The sequence below is a fragment of the Apaloderma vittatum genome, unplaced genomic scaffold (genome assembly GCF_000703405.1).
Source record: "Apaloderma vittatum isolate BGI_N311 unplaced genomic scaffold, ASM70340v1 scaffold7992, whole genome shotgun sequence".
Classification (NCBI taxonomy): Eukaryota; Metazoa; Chordata; class Aves; order Trogoniformes; family Trogonidae; genus Apaloderma; species Apaloderma vittatum.
Genome location: NW_009701838.1, coordinates 4,964 through 20,627, shown reverse-complemented (window position 1 = coordinate 20,627; position 15,664 = coordinate 4,964). Strand labels below are relative to the sequence as shown.

Below are 15,664 nucleotides of genomic sequence, written 5' to 3'. Positions count from 1 at the left end.
ATCATTCTTAACAAAAGTGACTTGGTATGGCTTTTTGATCCTCTGTACTATGCTTATAAATTAATTTGAAAATCCTACTTGAGGTGGCACTCGGATATTAATCACAGTTTGCTAAACACATACATGAAGGTACATAAAAAGGAGAGCTCTAAGGAATTAAAAGCCAAATTTAACAACTGAGGTAGTTCATCTGGTCACGCAGATTTGTGTTTCCTTGTGTAAAACATCCAGCCTCTGTGTGCATGTCTGCAATCAGAGGTCTATGGTTTGCAACACGGCCTTACTGAAAAGACATTGCCCTTTGCCTTTCACAGCAGGGAGAGTTCAAGAGTCAATCCCGATGACGTGCACAGCCAGGGACCTCGTCATCAGGACACTGAAGTCAGCTCTTCCTCCTACAGCTCTGGAACATCCCCTCTCCGCAGCCGACGTCGAGTGATGGCAAATCTCACCCTTTTTGGGTTCAGAGCAGCTTAAAGGCAGAACAGCACTTTGAATTACTGAGACAGTCAGACTGGTCTCAGGTCGAACAATCTGACTTGGATGACTGCTGTGCTGAGATCCTGAGGATTTTTAACTACCTGAATATACAGTATTTTTTTGCTGTGCCTCAACTGTAGTGCATGAAAACTTGCCTTCATATATACCAAAAAATATTCATTTCTTTTTTAAATTGCCAACCAGCAGCTCAGAGATTCAAAGTTCACATTACTTAACATTTAATTTAAAACATTACTAACCAAACTGTCTCAGCATCCTGCTACAAAAATCTTTAAATTAGTTTGTGATTAAAATTGCCATTATAAGCCTATGTCTGATTATCAAGTGAAATTTACTCAACTAAAGAGAGGCATTTCAGCAAGCAGTTGACAGAAAGACACGAGAAGAAAGGTGCTCATTGTGATAATCCTTCACTGATTAAAATCAGTCACTGTAGCCAGCACAGAATCAAATCTGCAATCCTTCATGTTTTTTTAAAAAAGAAAATTCGAAGAGAAAAAAAAAAAATCATTTGCAAAGTGAATAAATATTCCAGGCACTCATGGCTTCATTTATTCTTATTCTCAGAAATATCGATCGGTAAGAAGGACAGCATTTTCATCTGTTTGCCTGTTTTAAAAAAAAAAAAAAAAACAAAACACAAGGGTTCAAGTTCTGCTGGCAGACTATCTTACCAATTACTTGGACGCTTCTCAGCAAAATAATTTAATTAGCAGGAAAGGAAAAATTCATTTATTTTTACAAATACAATAAAGTTTCAGAAGTTGAGACATTTTAAATTATTAAAAGCACCCAAATAGTTTACCTGCATATTTTTATAAATCCAATCTGCAAACACAGTCATATTCCCATACACTCCAGGTCTGTTAGGACTAGCACAACCAGTTCCCCAGCTGGTATCTCCAACCAGCCACCACACCGAGTTTTTGTTAGTTACTAGCGGACCTCCGCTGTCACCCTGTACAGAAGAAAAGCATGTTATTAGTGACCTGGCCACCAGGAAAGAAAAGACATAATTCATTTCACTTCTGGAATACAGGTTAAGTTTTCAAAAAAGCTAACCACCATTTTAAGATAGTCACTGAAACAAAATGCAATGGCAATTATGATGTTAAATGATAACTGTTTGCAATAAGGACGAAAATTGTGTGCCTGAAGCACTAAATGAGACAGGCCTTATTGACTTTCTAGTTCACAGGCATAATGCTAGGGTATCGCGGTGATTATGAAGAGCATTCACTCATCCTTAAGTACCAAATAACAAAACATCCTTGAAGCATTAGAAAGGACTGCCTCACCTTCTTTGGGTATTTAGCGAGAACTGCACTGGCAGCCACTCAGAAGATGAAACAAAAGCTCTCCATTTAGAAGGGGTGAACCACAAAAGGAATTAGAAGCCTAACCAAATTCTTATTTATTTATTTATTTGTAATGGGATCTGTCTGAAATTAACAGATTACTAAAAAAGCCTTCTACTAAGACCACAAAAATAATCAGATCATTATTACCTGACAGGAATCAATTCCTCCTGATAGATATCCAGCACAGATCATTGTAGGCAAAATCATGCCATTATAGATAAAGATAGAATTACACCTCGAACGTTCTATTAAGGGCACCATAACATAATTCAAGTTATTTGATGTTTTACCTGAAATTGAAACGTGCACAAAAACACATGTACAGAGACAAAATTAGAACAAGCATCACACTATGGTACTATTACAAATCCCAGCAGCTAGCACTATTCAAGATGAAGTAAGCTTACTAGAAATATCAGGATGGACACTTAAGATGTATGGTCCATCACACAGAGCCAACTGTGACATTAAAACTCCCTTCTGAGAGGCTGGTGAGTTTCCCTGCTTTGCTGCCAATGTACTGTACAGGCCAGAGAACATGGCACCCACCTGCTTATTCCAGGCCCAAATCATCTGTATTATCTACAGGACTACTGAAAGCACATGAAGCCAGTTGGCAAGAGTCGAAGAGGATCTTGCCACAGTTTCATGGTCCAGCAAAAGGTGCCAGCCATTCCCACATTCAGGGCCCACCTTCCCCAAGACCACCCTCCTCTTCTTTCTACTCAACGAAACCTTTCCTCCTTTCCTTTTCATTTCTTACAAATTTATTTGCATCATGCTATTTTAGCTTGAGGTGGTGGAAAGGCCAGGTTCCTGCATTTTCCCATGTCCAGAGAAGGCTGGCTTGGCATACAGGTACCCTTGTTACAGAAGAGATGGCCCTGCTTGCAGCAGGGGCACAGAACTGTCTCCTGTGTGACTGTATCTGGCCCCTGGTACTGATTTGAGGCTCCTTTGCAGTCGGCTGAATGCAAGACATCACAACTTGCTTTGAAAACACTCTGTGTAAATACTAAGTGCTGTAAAATGAGTGAATATATAGCATATCAACAGATCTAGCTCAAACTGTCAAATCAGCCCATGCAACAGTTATACATAGACTGAAGAGGATGAAGTTATGTAGAAGACTAAAATATTTCAAAACCACTCTTTACCTCCTTGGGACTCTGCTCCCCACCCAGATATCCAGCACTGCTGATTAGGCTCGAACATCATTCCTGGATTAGGCAAACAAACTGGCCGTATGGTATCTACAAAACAAACAAAGTGACATCTGTAATCCCGTATGTCCAGACATAATTCAGAATAAATGCATACTAAATACATCAGCATGACCATCACTTAAATACATGTTCACCATCCATGTTCTCTGTACTTTACCTTCCTTGCAGATAAGCAATACCACGCGATGCAGGCAGCAGCAGAAAGCCCAACAGCTGCCCTTTCCCAGATGGCTACCTGATTGTCACCTCAAAGTGAGCAACAAGCACAGTCCATGGTTCTAACTCAAGGCCAGCTAGAACCATTAACACCAGCTCTTCTAATCAGCAGAGGACAAGGAAGAAAAAACTTCTCACAACTACCTTTCTGTATTCCCTTTGCAAAACCCTGCTGACAATAACCACAATGTAAGCAGGATTCCATGCCTAATATGTAAGTGTGGAACACAGAAATCCGGTAACAGACAACATCCCTGCTCTCAGCAGGTCATTTTTAGTAGCTTTAAATTGATGCACTGAAATATAAACGTCCTGTGCACAAAAAGTCCTTCAAGTTTAAATAATAGTTTGTCCTCTGTTTTTTTCCACTGATTGCTCACAAATAACCTAAATCTACTTTTAAGAAAGGAACTTCTTCTAACATTTGGTTTGGGGGTTAGGTTGTTTTTTACCCAATTATTATTTGACATAGTTTGATTTAGGGTTTAGTCAGCTGCTCCACCACTACATCCTGAGTCTGCACATCCAGGAGTGGCAATACTTAAGCATTGTACAGCACTCTGGGGGAAAAATGCACTGCTGAGATGGACCTAAACTTCTTTTCCACATACTAGATTTAAATAAATCTTACTTAGAAAATCAGAAAGTGTGTTCCCTGTCTTTAAGAAATCTCCACTCACATTTTGTGTTCTTCTAAGTATCTACAAGGATTTCTTGATGCATTTCAGAAGTTTAAACAGATGTGCTTGCTGCCATTGGATTTTTGCCTTAACAGCAGAGTACATACCAGTAAAACTCAGCGGTGTCTCTAACTTCATAAGGGCAACATCATTGTCTTTAGAATCTGCATCATAATCAGGATGCGAAATTATCTGTTGCACTTTGTATCCATTTCTGAAGAGCATCTGATCCTGATACAGAATCCCAGCATAAGCCCTCCAGCTGTATGGGTCAGAATATCGTCTAGAGAGAAAAAAGGAAAAAAAAAAAAAAAAGGGTTAGAACTTTTTCTTCTTTGATAATGAGTCACAGATTATGACCTCCAAAAAACTGTCTTCAGAAATTATAGTCAAATGCACGTGCAATCAAGAATACACATGCATTTAACTACCATTTCTGAAGCACAAGGTAAAAAAAATGCAAGATATCTAAATTTGAGAAAGCTTGATTCTAATTTTATAAACATGTTTTTTTAAAAAATCTTTTAAATGGGTTAAGTATGACTATCTATCCCCTTAGCTACTCAGCACAGCAAATTATAGTCTGAGACTGCAACACTGAAGTCTATTGATTTCCATAGCTGAGAGATCAAGCAGCTCTTTCTGAGGTCTCACATGTCAGCAATATCACTCACAGGTACTATCCAAAGCATGCAAGGGCATCAGAAGCCAACATTAGTAAAAAACATGATCTGTTGAAGGAATTTCACTATCTTGAAATTCTTAGGGGGTTTTTTGTCTGGTTTTGATTTTTTTTTTAAATGTTAAACATGCTTACTAGATGTCATTCAACTAGTCTCTTGTGCTCCACTACAGCTTACAAATCCTTAATAGAAAAACTTCCCACAAGTGTTAAAACTCACTTCATGAGAACTGCCAAGGCAGTACTGCTTGCAAGTCATCCTCCTCAAAAAAAAAAAAATTAAAATTGGAAATCAGCTTTGTGACACCTACAGCTTGGTTACTATTTCTAGAACTTTGCACACTACAGAGCTCAAATCAGAAAAAAGAGGAGGAATAAGTTTGTTCAAGTAAAAATAAAAATTTGCATTTCTTTCTCAAGGTTAAATACAAAGACATTTTCCCTTGGCTTAGCCTCAAACTGTGATCCAGTCAACAATCATTAAAATGCTTTTCCTTAGCGGTTTTTCCTTCCAACAGAAGCAGATGCCTTTTAAGCATATTCTGCCACTGTACACAAGGTACCACAACACCCTTAACTCTCCTTTAAAGATTAAAAAGGTAAAAAGCATCAGCTGTTTTTTCTTGTTGATGTCTCTGTAAAGTGCTCCTTGGATAGATATAAACCTTCATTTAATTCTGACTTGGGCTTTACTACCCTGTGTCATGAAGATACAGGGAAATAAACGGTACAGGAATTTTTAAAGTTACCATATCTACATCTGTGCAATATTTGAGGATTTGTTTTGTTTTGTTTTTGTTTTTACTTTTTTTCCTTTTCTTTGTGTTTCCTCATGATCTAATTCAACATCACAGAGACATTGTACTGTCTGGCATTAAGTTTGGTGCCCTGAGTTTACTACTTAAGTTAGGTGCGTGTCTGTGCCCAGCATCACCACCTAATTTCATTTCCACCTTTAACAAGTAATAGAAGATCTTCTCCCTGTAGAAAGCAGACAGATGATCTGCAGCCAGCCTCCTCCAGAACAAATTTACTCTTAATACTTGAAAACCATGTTGCCACACAGACAAAATACTGTGCCTAGCACCTACATTCAAGGCAGTGGGGAGGGGAGGAATGGTATTTAATTCAGTTTTAAAGCAGAAGGTAAGGAGACATAAGTAGTTTTGTGCGTTTCAGCCTGAAGCAGGAAAAAATACCATTCAAGAGGCAAGATGAGCAAGCTGGGGACTCACCCTTCCACGCAGTGTGCCGCCGTCACTATCCACTGGCGAGTGATGATGGACCCCCCACAGAGGTGGGTGTCCTCCACGTGGAGGCTGACCTGCCACGGCCACTGCCCCAGCACCGCTCCGCTGCCACCCACGATTCTGTTCATAATGTTCACGTTTTTCGTGGTCAGGCCACACTCTAAGGAGTCAGTTACACACACAGAGGTGTTAGTTAAAGAGCAAGATGGTCTGGAAAATTACTTCTGCAGCTCAGGCTTTGCTAGCAGAAGAGAGTGTATGTAGACCACGTCTGACCTCTGCACTGTGGGCATTCAATACACTGCAGGTCTAGTCCCTGCCCTGAACACGAAGACCTCAAGTCTCCAATAGCCTAAATCCCCTTGGCATTGCAAAGGTCAAGATGAATATGTGGGAGTTGATGCCTTGAGTTCACCACAAACCATAAACCAGTGATTCGTCACACCTTTGAGGGCGGCATTCAAGCATCTCTGGCAAGCCATGCAGTCACACGCTTTGCGGTGTGTAACAAAACAGACAACAGCCAGGAGTCACCTCAGGACAGCCTTTAGGCTCAGGAACACACTGCCCACCCACTGAACATGTGTTGTCCCAACTGCTGGGCAAGGGCTGCAGACCTTCACCACATGGCAGATATTTAAGGAACCGGTGTCAGCAAAGACAAAAGCAACTGGTTACTCAGCATTCTCCCTATCTCTTCTCCCATCTCTCTCCTTAAACTGCATCATTTGGAACTTGGGAATCAAAGTTAAATCATCTGCCCATTGAAAGACAGCAATTACATACACAGTTTCAGAAGTATTTCTGAGCCATAACATTTCAAAGTACGAACAAGCAGAAGTTGGAGAAACACAGTCACTTACCTATGCAGCGCAGAGAAACCACATTTCCTGATGTACAGGTATCACTGCAATACAATTAAAAAACAAAGAGGATCTTAGTGAGGCAAATAATGGGCAAAGTTCACCCTCCAGCTCCTTCCTACCCTTTCCAGCTATGCGCCCTGCCTTCACTCTCATCTTCCCACTGAGGATTCCCTCCTTTCTTCACTCTCTCCAGCTACCCTACCAGCAACCATCTGGCCTCCACTACGTCTTGCATACACTAAAACTGTCATGTGGAAGATTGCAGTCACTAGTACAAAAGGTTTATAAGCCTGTTGAGGAGCAAGATGAAGAACAGCATGAGAAAAAGTTGAGCTGATTCATGAACTAGTTGTAGAGGAACCTAAACAAGGGAGACATAGGAACTTTGCAGACACAGCGGTCTACAGGTTTAGAAACTAGACACTTCAGTGTTGTTTAATGAGAATTAAAAAGATACTTTCCACGGAGAAAGACCCATTTTGCATACTGTGTGTTCATGTGACTAAAAAAAAACCCCAAAAACAGTTGTACCAGGTGCTGTGAATGTGTTACAGCTGGTGGCTATTGTAGCCCCACAGAAACTCCTGTTGATGTTCAAAGAGCCTTACGAAAGTATCTTTGACATGGCAACATTCTAGACAGCATGGAGGGAAGAGGGTCGGACATCATCTCTTTTGAAAGAGGAAAGAAAGGATGAAAAAGTGACAGCTGTGTTTTAAATAGAAGGGAGAGCAGCTGCTGCAATCAGATTAAAAACAAAGTCTCTTTCCCTCTAACAATCTCCACTGAAAGAAGTGCTTTCATTATGCTGCAGGCAGAAGCTACAACGCTTACAACAGCTAAAAAGACTCCTGATAAAAGAAGTTTGTATTAAATGAAGATACCTGCTATACAGCTTTTTGTACAAGTCTATATTTCCAGCACTTGTGTTCAGCTTCATGTAGCTTTTAAAGCTGACTTCAGGTGCTACTCCTCGACTATAGAAATACGTATCTCTGCAAAACAAGAAAGTCCATTATGAAACCAGGTAGTTTCAGTTTTCAAACAAGAAATAATAAACTGTTTCAAGCTAGAGCTTCTGACATAAAAAAGCCTAAAAATATGATTCTTAATTTATTTATTTTTTAATTAAACACAGAACTTCAGTGGTGTAGTACAGCGCCAGAGACTTGGATTCTTTAAATATTTGATAATTTCAGTTTCCCATGAATCAGTTACTAGACTAAAATACTGTTTTTATCTAATACGCATGCATGATAGGAATCTTGAGGCTTATGAAACAGGGCAAGATGAAGAGATGCCTTTGCCAGTACATTTACACAGCATAGCAAAGTTCAGGTCCGACAAGCTGTGACAGCCATGTTTCTGTGAGGCAACAAGAGGGGCAGCAAGTGCTGCTGTTCTGCCAGCTTTCTAGCCAAGGACCAGCTCTGTGTGGTTGCTGCTGAGCTGTCTTATTGGGGTTGGAACTGCTGGGGTCACTGATGGTTCAGAGACACAAATTCAGAGCATCATGACACAGCATGGACACACACAAGTTCTGTCTGCCTGGGGAAGAAATTTGCTCTATTACTTTATGCATGACAAAAGACACTATTTGCCAACCGTATCAAAAAGAGGCAATGTTAAGTGGTTCAACCACAGGAGAATTTAGGCTTTGGCATTACACGGGGAGAACATGGCAGAACTAAGGACCATGAATGTTTATGGTGAGCTTCCATATGAGCTGGTTTTACTTGTGTCCTCAGAAGACCAAGGCTTTCTGTGTAGTACTAGTGATCATAGGTGAAGTCAGACTGGATGTTATTGAGCAGTTACAATGATCTGAAGTGAGCTCTGGAAGATGACTGTAAGTGAACGTTCTAGATACAAGTGACCCCACTGAGTAACTACTGCCTAAGTGCCAGACCCTCGTTACATGTTGAAGCAATGTTTAACTTTGATTCTGTAACAGCTACCATTGTTAGCATCAAAACCAGGTAGGTTCACAAGAACTAGACTGCCAACTGCTTTTTGTTTCAGATACATACTCTTAAAAACAGCAGGAGGGAAATGTTAACCTTTCTGTGTATATGCAAAGGCTGACGAAGGTTAGACTTACACACTGTAGCCCATGTCTTCACATGCAGTCCTCCCATAATCGTCATTCCAGTCATCTTGACAAACAGGATACCAGGATTTGCTGACAGGTGAATAAACTTCCAGGATAAAGTCTGGTCCAAAAAGCCTAACTGCCAGAAAAGGAAGAAGTAAAAAAAAAAAAAAAAAAGAAATCAATAACATCACACATTACTGCTCCTTCTCTACTTAAAAATATTGTTACCCATAGTATCTGCTTGTATGTATGAACTGGTTTTAAGTTAATGCTGCCTTCTACTCAAATTACGAGTAAATATCAAGTAGACAGAAATAACACAATGACATAATTCTTTCATGTAAGGCAATTAAAATGAACTGCCAGTTTAAAAATGCAAGTGTACAAGATAGTGTTCATATTTTCATTTCAACTTTTATGCTCAAAATTCTCTTTTGCATTCTACCACTGAGAAAAACTGCAGTAGTCATTCGTATCTTTTATCTACAGAACCATATTTCTTAATACATCATATATTGTCTATAAATAAAATATAATCTATTGTAGTATCTTTTATGTTATGTCTTAATACACTAAGAAGCACTTGTAGAGCAAGAGTGTAACAAGGAGCAATTAGCTTTGACATTCCATGTTCCATTATGTATTTATTTCCACAAGAATTTAATACAAAACAATTCAAGCAAAAGAGCAGATTGAATAAGCTTCTCTAAAAAAACATTATTCAACCAAAGTGAGAAGAATAGCTTTAGAGCATGTGCCAGTAACTGCTAACCCTGCATGACACATGTACAGAATAAAAGTTCCCAGAGAGAGAATAGGAGCACAGTTTTCCAGTGAGGCACTGGCACAACACAGGTGTTAGAAACAAGATGCCACCCCTCTGGAGAAATAAATGATGTTTCCACCTTCAGCTCCACACTAAAGCTTCCCTTGGCATCTTCTCAGTTGGAAACACTGATTAGACAAGGCTTTCTTACACAAGGGAGTTATGTAGTTAAATCATTATTGGGAGAACAACAAATCCAAAATTATGTTACCATCTTAAGTTCTACTGTGAAGACAAGGATGACTGTTTGTGCCAGAGACAGTGTTATGCTCAATGTTATTTTTACAAAACATAAAAATCTCATTCAGATTAAAAGGTAGTATTTTTAAAGCTGATTCAAAATTAAGACAGCTCAAACCCAAGTCAGTCATTGTGTTTCAGCTTTTCATTTGGACTGGAAACAAACTGAGTATCTAGATATATCCTTCAAAGTGCTTAAACATCCTAAACTACTCTATATAATCATAGAAACATCAAGGCTGGAAAGGACCTTAAGATCATCAAGTCCAACCTACAGCCCTACACCACCCTAACACTAAACCATCTCCTGAAGTGCCACATCCAGCCGTTTTTTAAACACATCCAGGATGGCGACTCCACCACTTCCTTGGTAACCCATTCCAATGCTTCACCACTCTTTCACTGAACAAGTTTTTCCTAATATCCAAGATAAGACTTAGGCTAAAATAGACCTATTGCAACTTAGGCAAGACTTGGACAAGGCTCAAAAACTCCTGCAGTTAGCTGAAGTTCTCCCCTCCCTGGACTGTTGGCACTCACCACATCGGGCTTCATCCTCCCCATTGGGGCACTGGCTCACTCCATCACACCACATCGAGGGCGGCATGCACACTCCTGAAGATCCACACTCCATTAAGGAGCCAAGACAACGAGTCTCTACTGCAGAGAGAAACACAGCTGTTAGGCTAAACATCAGCTTCAACTCAGGCAACTACTGCCAACTCTCTGTCTAAAGGAGTATTCCACTTTGATGGAGCAAAACATCAGAAGGAGCTCTTAAACTCAGAGAGGGGAGGAGACCTAGCCTGACATCACAGAAGATGTATTGCTCTGGCCTTTATACTGCTTGCCAGATTAAGCCACTGATGCAGCAGATTGGATTTTATCCACTGCCTACTGTGAATAAGCAAGCACCATTAATTTGTCTAAAAGGAGACAGCTTTACAGTGACAAAGCATAACATTTATAAACAGAAAAGGAGGAAAGTGATTACTCCAATTACATCTTTTTGCTTTTTCTGCTATTTAAAACAAGATTATATTTACCCTATATAAATGAGTGAGGAAAGAGAGGAAGGAAAAAAAAATAGCCCTAAAACCACAAAGTGCCATCCTAATAGTTTTAAATGAACTTCCTTGTCTCTTCCTTTCTTTTCCTGCACAGAACAGAAAGGAGAGGCTCCTAAAAACACAGAAAATTGATTTTTAGTTTCCATTGAAAAGTGGCTTTCATTGAAAGGGAAATCAGGACAGCACAAGGAAAAAATTCACCCGAGCCAAAAAGAATTCTATTATCTCAGCTTCAGACCCCAGTTACCCCAGCTGGGGATGATTTCCAAAGTGAACGTATCTTGTATGATGCAGCTTACAGCAGTGAGACAGGCTGGGCTCACACAGTGGTAGCACACTTTCAAAGCAAAAGCCTCACAGGAACAAATAAATGGACAAAAATCGCTTCTGCTTCAAGAGAGACGTCATTTTACCGAACTAAGACATACCTCGAGTGCTTACACTCCTGCAATTAAGGTATGAAAATTTACCTCAGTCTCTTTACTTGAAACTAAGTGAAGTTCAAATCTGGAAAAAAGTTGCATTTCAGAGAGGATGCACAGCAGCAACTTCCCTAATGAAATGCACCATGGAACGTGTTGCACGCACAGTCACGTGCCAACTATCCCCCAGCACAAAAACCCTTGCAAGAGGTCAAATTACTCTTTACTAACAGCTACAGTGCTGTACAGTTGTACTGCACTAGTTTTTGTCAGACAGCTTTCCAGAGAAGCCACCTGAATAATCCACTCCAGAAAAGTCAGAAAGAGGACACCACCTAACACCAAAAACGTATTTACTTGATGAAAAGAGAGAGAAGAAAGTGAGAGCAGCACTGTTCATTAAAAAGAAAAAAAAAAAAACCAAAACACCTCACAACACAAACAAAACTGAGCCATTAGGAAGCGATATTAGTTCATCTATCAGGAGATAAGTAATGAAGACTTTCCCTTCCTCAATTCAGCATAAAATGGAAGAATGTGTATTTCTAACTTTAGAAGTTTATCTTTTCTTTCAGAACAACAACAACAAAAATTCTTACCAAAATACCATATGAAGAAAGCAGCAATTGCACAACAAATGACGAGTAAGATAGACAATATAATAATTATTATTTTCTTTACACCTGAAATGAAAGCAAGAAGAAAAAGAGAAATTAGGTTCACAGATAAACGTAATCTCCAGCCACCAACACTATCTGCTTCCTTGACATTAAAATCAGACATTTTTCGACAGAGATATTTTTCTCCACTTCACCACCCCTCCTCCACAGCACCCAGGTTCCTGTCCAGTTACGCCAACATCCCAGACAACTATTAGTTTTTCATCTGCAGGGAGGTGACTCCTTCAGTACAGGAGTTGGAAAATCCCTTTTATTTGCTATCTGGTTTTGAAAGTCCTTGAGTCTAATTCCTGACAAAACTTACTTGATCCACAGGTTCTCTCGGATGGAAGGGCTACTGGCCTACTTGACTGGTGGGTAGAAACTCTTGGGACGTAGCTTGGCACTGACGGAGCATTTGTCGAGAAGTACTGTGGATATGGGTTAGCACCTACTGGCTGCCTGGCAGAATAGACGTTTTCTGGCTGAAAGCCATGATTTTCATAGTATGGCGGTGCACTCTAAATTATAATGTTGAGGGGAAGGAAACAGAAGAAAATTGAAAAGAAAAAGGTAAGACTGCAATTGGGGCAAACCACGTTTCAGATGTTATTTACATTCAAAACCCTCCTAAGTAATTCTGCCAATGCAGAAACACACCGTGCATGCATACACATACTAGTGCCTCCAGTTTACACCGAGAAAGAGATTTAGAGTACCAATCTAATATCTTGCGCTTTGAATAATAAAAAATAACAGAGATTGAGGTTGGAAGGTGTACGAAGAGATCAGTTTCCCAATTCAAATCAACCCAACCTAAGAAGGATTATTGAGCCCAGCCCTACAGATGGCTGCACAAATAATTGCACTGAAACATCTGACAGGGTAAAAATAATCAGCAAGGACAGTTTTAGGCAGCACTGTCATTGAAAGAAATGCTGGAAAGAAACAGCTTTTGTGCATGCAGTTGTCCAAGTCCAGGATAAATGCTCACAGCCTCATTTTATCCGATGACCACATCAGGTATACCTAAGCTACTACTGAAACACACTGGCCTACAACAGGTAGTGGAATATTTATTCTGAAAGAGCTTTAAAAACTAGTTAGAAGTCATTCCAACCTATCCCTCCAAAATAAGCTTTAAAATCATTAATCTCTTCCAGGAGTATCTGAGCATTTGAAATACTACTTAAAATTCAAGCCTTTTACACCTGCCTCATAGTACATCTTTCCCTTTTTGCATAAAAGAAAACACAACAAAACAGTCCATATTTTAGAAAACTTGTTAACCAGGATATCACTCAATAAATCATTACTTGTAAAGAGATAAAACCTCAAAAAAAACCAAAACAAAACAAAAAACCAGGGACTAATATTCTGAATATTTTGTTACTTACTGCAGTAGTGGTCATCTTTCCTTTGTCAGCAGTACTGAAATAATTCAAGTGTTTGGAAGTAAACCATGAACCTATTTTAAAACAAACTAAAAAAATATAAAATAGAGCAATCACAGCCAGAACCTTTGTCTACCTTTCTTGTTGCTTTTTTCTTTGGAAAAATGCCAAATCTGGGGGAAAAGAAAATACGGAAATATTTCAAGAGAAGATACAAATTAAGGTGCAGCATGAAATTGGATCTCAATAGCCTCTCAATACAACCTTGAGGATTATACAGTGGCAACTATTCATTAACACGAGCGCCACACAAAACGAGAAGATTAAGTTAGTGCTCACTCTCACTGACAGAATGAGAGTTAAAGAATATCCTGGCAACAACCCACATGGTGTCAATACCAAGTTCAGGTCCTCCCGCCTCTCTCAACACTTACTCATGTATCACTCTGAGGTTTACGACACAGAAACAAGAACATGAACAAAGAATCAGGAAATACATATTCAACTAACTTATTTGCTAATACTGTGGGTAGCAGCCCCACAAGCCACAACTTTTTCACTGTTCTGTGTTGCAAACAGTTGTTTCTTTGGTTGTGCGTTGTAGCCACCACACCAAAACCAAGGAGAGAAGCATGTCAGGGAAACAGTATGGCACACCAATACAGAAGTTTTTCAAACAGAGTAAAAGAGAGGAGGGACATCTGATGTTCTGATCATATAGCAGTTTATTTTAAAGTTAAACATTAACGTTAAGTAAAACCACAGATTAGCAAAGACGCAAGAAACACAAAACATTTGCTGCCACAGTTCTAAAACAGGCAGTTACACACCTCCACAATTGCTGTAATAAATAATTTGATCTGTTAAGTCCTCTCACAATGTTACTCTACATCAAAAAAAAAAGCCTAGTAAATGCCTCATTCAGGCACTCAGAAATACCTTTCTCCAGCTTGCAGAGCAGTACCCTGCGCATAGGCATGCCGCCATGACCCCTGCTGAAAGCCACGACTATAAAGAACAGTCGCATTAAGACACAGCATAATTCAGCCTGAAGTATAAGGTTATATTTTAGAACCTGTACTAAGGCGTCATCTCTCCCAAAGCTGAACTGTGAGCATCTTTGAAGCAGATTTCAACAGCAGCTCAGCAACTCGAGTGTGCCAATACTTTGTGACAGTTTAGGAAGGTTGATTCTGCTATTTGCTTGTTAGTGCTAGCAAAAAAGTAGATAATAATGCACTGTTGAACTCTTCTTTGCATGGCAGACAGGTGAAAAACAAGTTTTGACTCCTACTTACAGTAAGTCCATTGGATTGGTGACTAAGGCTTCAGGATTTCTACTTTATGTCGCATCCATTCTTACCCAGCTCTTCACAGCAGTCCAGAAATGTAGCTCTGCCCAGACTTAAAGGACAAGTAACAGGTTGCAGGAAGATGTTTTTGTTCCTTATTCTCTGAAAAGGGAGGGGAAAGGATTAGGAAGTGTAGTGATAGAATACTAGGTGATGATTCTGAGGTAAGCCAACAAGTACTCTGACCAAAAGAAAACAAAATATTTTTTGCATTACAGTTTGAAAGGCTTTGCAAACTAGCAGGCAACAGTCTTCCTCACTCTTTTGTGGGTTTTTGTTTCTGATTTCTAAATGAACTGAGGAAAAAATACCTGTTGCTTAACTGGGTTTTAACTATTGCTCCCAATTTAGTTCTTGTTAATCTAATTTCCCATCCATCTTCTGATTAAGTTTCATTATCATACCACAAAACACAGAGAAGTCATGGGTACACACACATTTCCATAGTATTACACATACACATTTGCCAGTCTATTAAAAACAAATCAAACTACAACCACTGGGCTTCTCTTAGTTGGCAAATATCTAAGGCAAAAATCAATGGGTAGCATCCAATAATAGTCCAATAATTACCTAGTTTTCTTAAATACACATCACCGACACTTCCACCTGTTTTACAAATCCATCAAGGATGCTGCAATAACTTCACAGATAAGGAAGCTGGGTCATGGAGAAACAAACTAACCTGTCAAACACTCCACATCCCAACAACTATAGAGCTACAAGAGACTGGCCTGTCTTATCTCAGTCTAATATTTTGGCCTCTTACTTACCTCACATATCAGATAGATTTAAGTAGATCCTGCATAAAAGTACTATAAACC

The 15,664-nt window shown here is 39.5% G+C and overlaps 1 protein-coding gene across 1 annotated transcript; it reads right to left on the bottom strand.

Annotated features, from left to right (window-relative positions):
- Positions 1-324: 324 nt before the first annotated feature.
- On the bottom strand, positions 325-14,467 carry TMPRSS2 (transmembrane protease, serine 2). Its single transcript, XM_009879304.1, has 13 exons — positions 14,453-14,467; positions 12,420-12,615; positions 12,035-12,118; positions 10,484-10,603; positions 8,884-9,013; positions 7,667-7,777; positions 6,780-6,823; positions 5,902-6,076; positions 4,092-4,267; positions 3,020-3,115; positions 2,010-2,152; positions 1,307-1,459; positions 325-453 (listed from the first exon to the last, which is right to left on the bottom strand). The coding sequence occupies exons 1-13, from the start codon at positions 14,465-14,467 to the stop codon at positions 325-327; spliced, it is 1,572 nt and encodes a 523-aa protein (XP_009877606.1).
- Positions 14,468-15,664: the final 1,197 nt, after the last annotated feature.

Coding starts and splice junctions, on each gene's coding strand:
- TMPRSS2 (XM_009879304.1), bottom strand. Junction 10,604..12,034: donor TTTCTTCATATGGTATTTTG/GTAAGAATTTTT, acceptor TTCTCTCTGCAG/TAGAGACTCGTTGTCTTGGC. Junction 6,824..7,666: donor TACAAAAAGCTGTATAGCAG/GTATCTTCATTT, acceptor ATTGTATTGCAG/TGATACCTGTACATCAGGAA.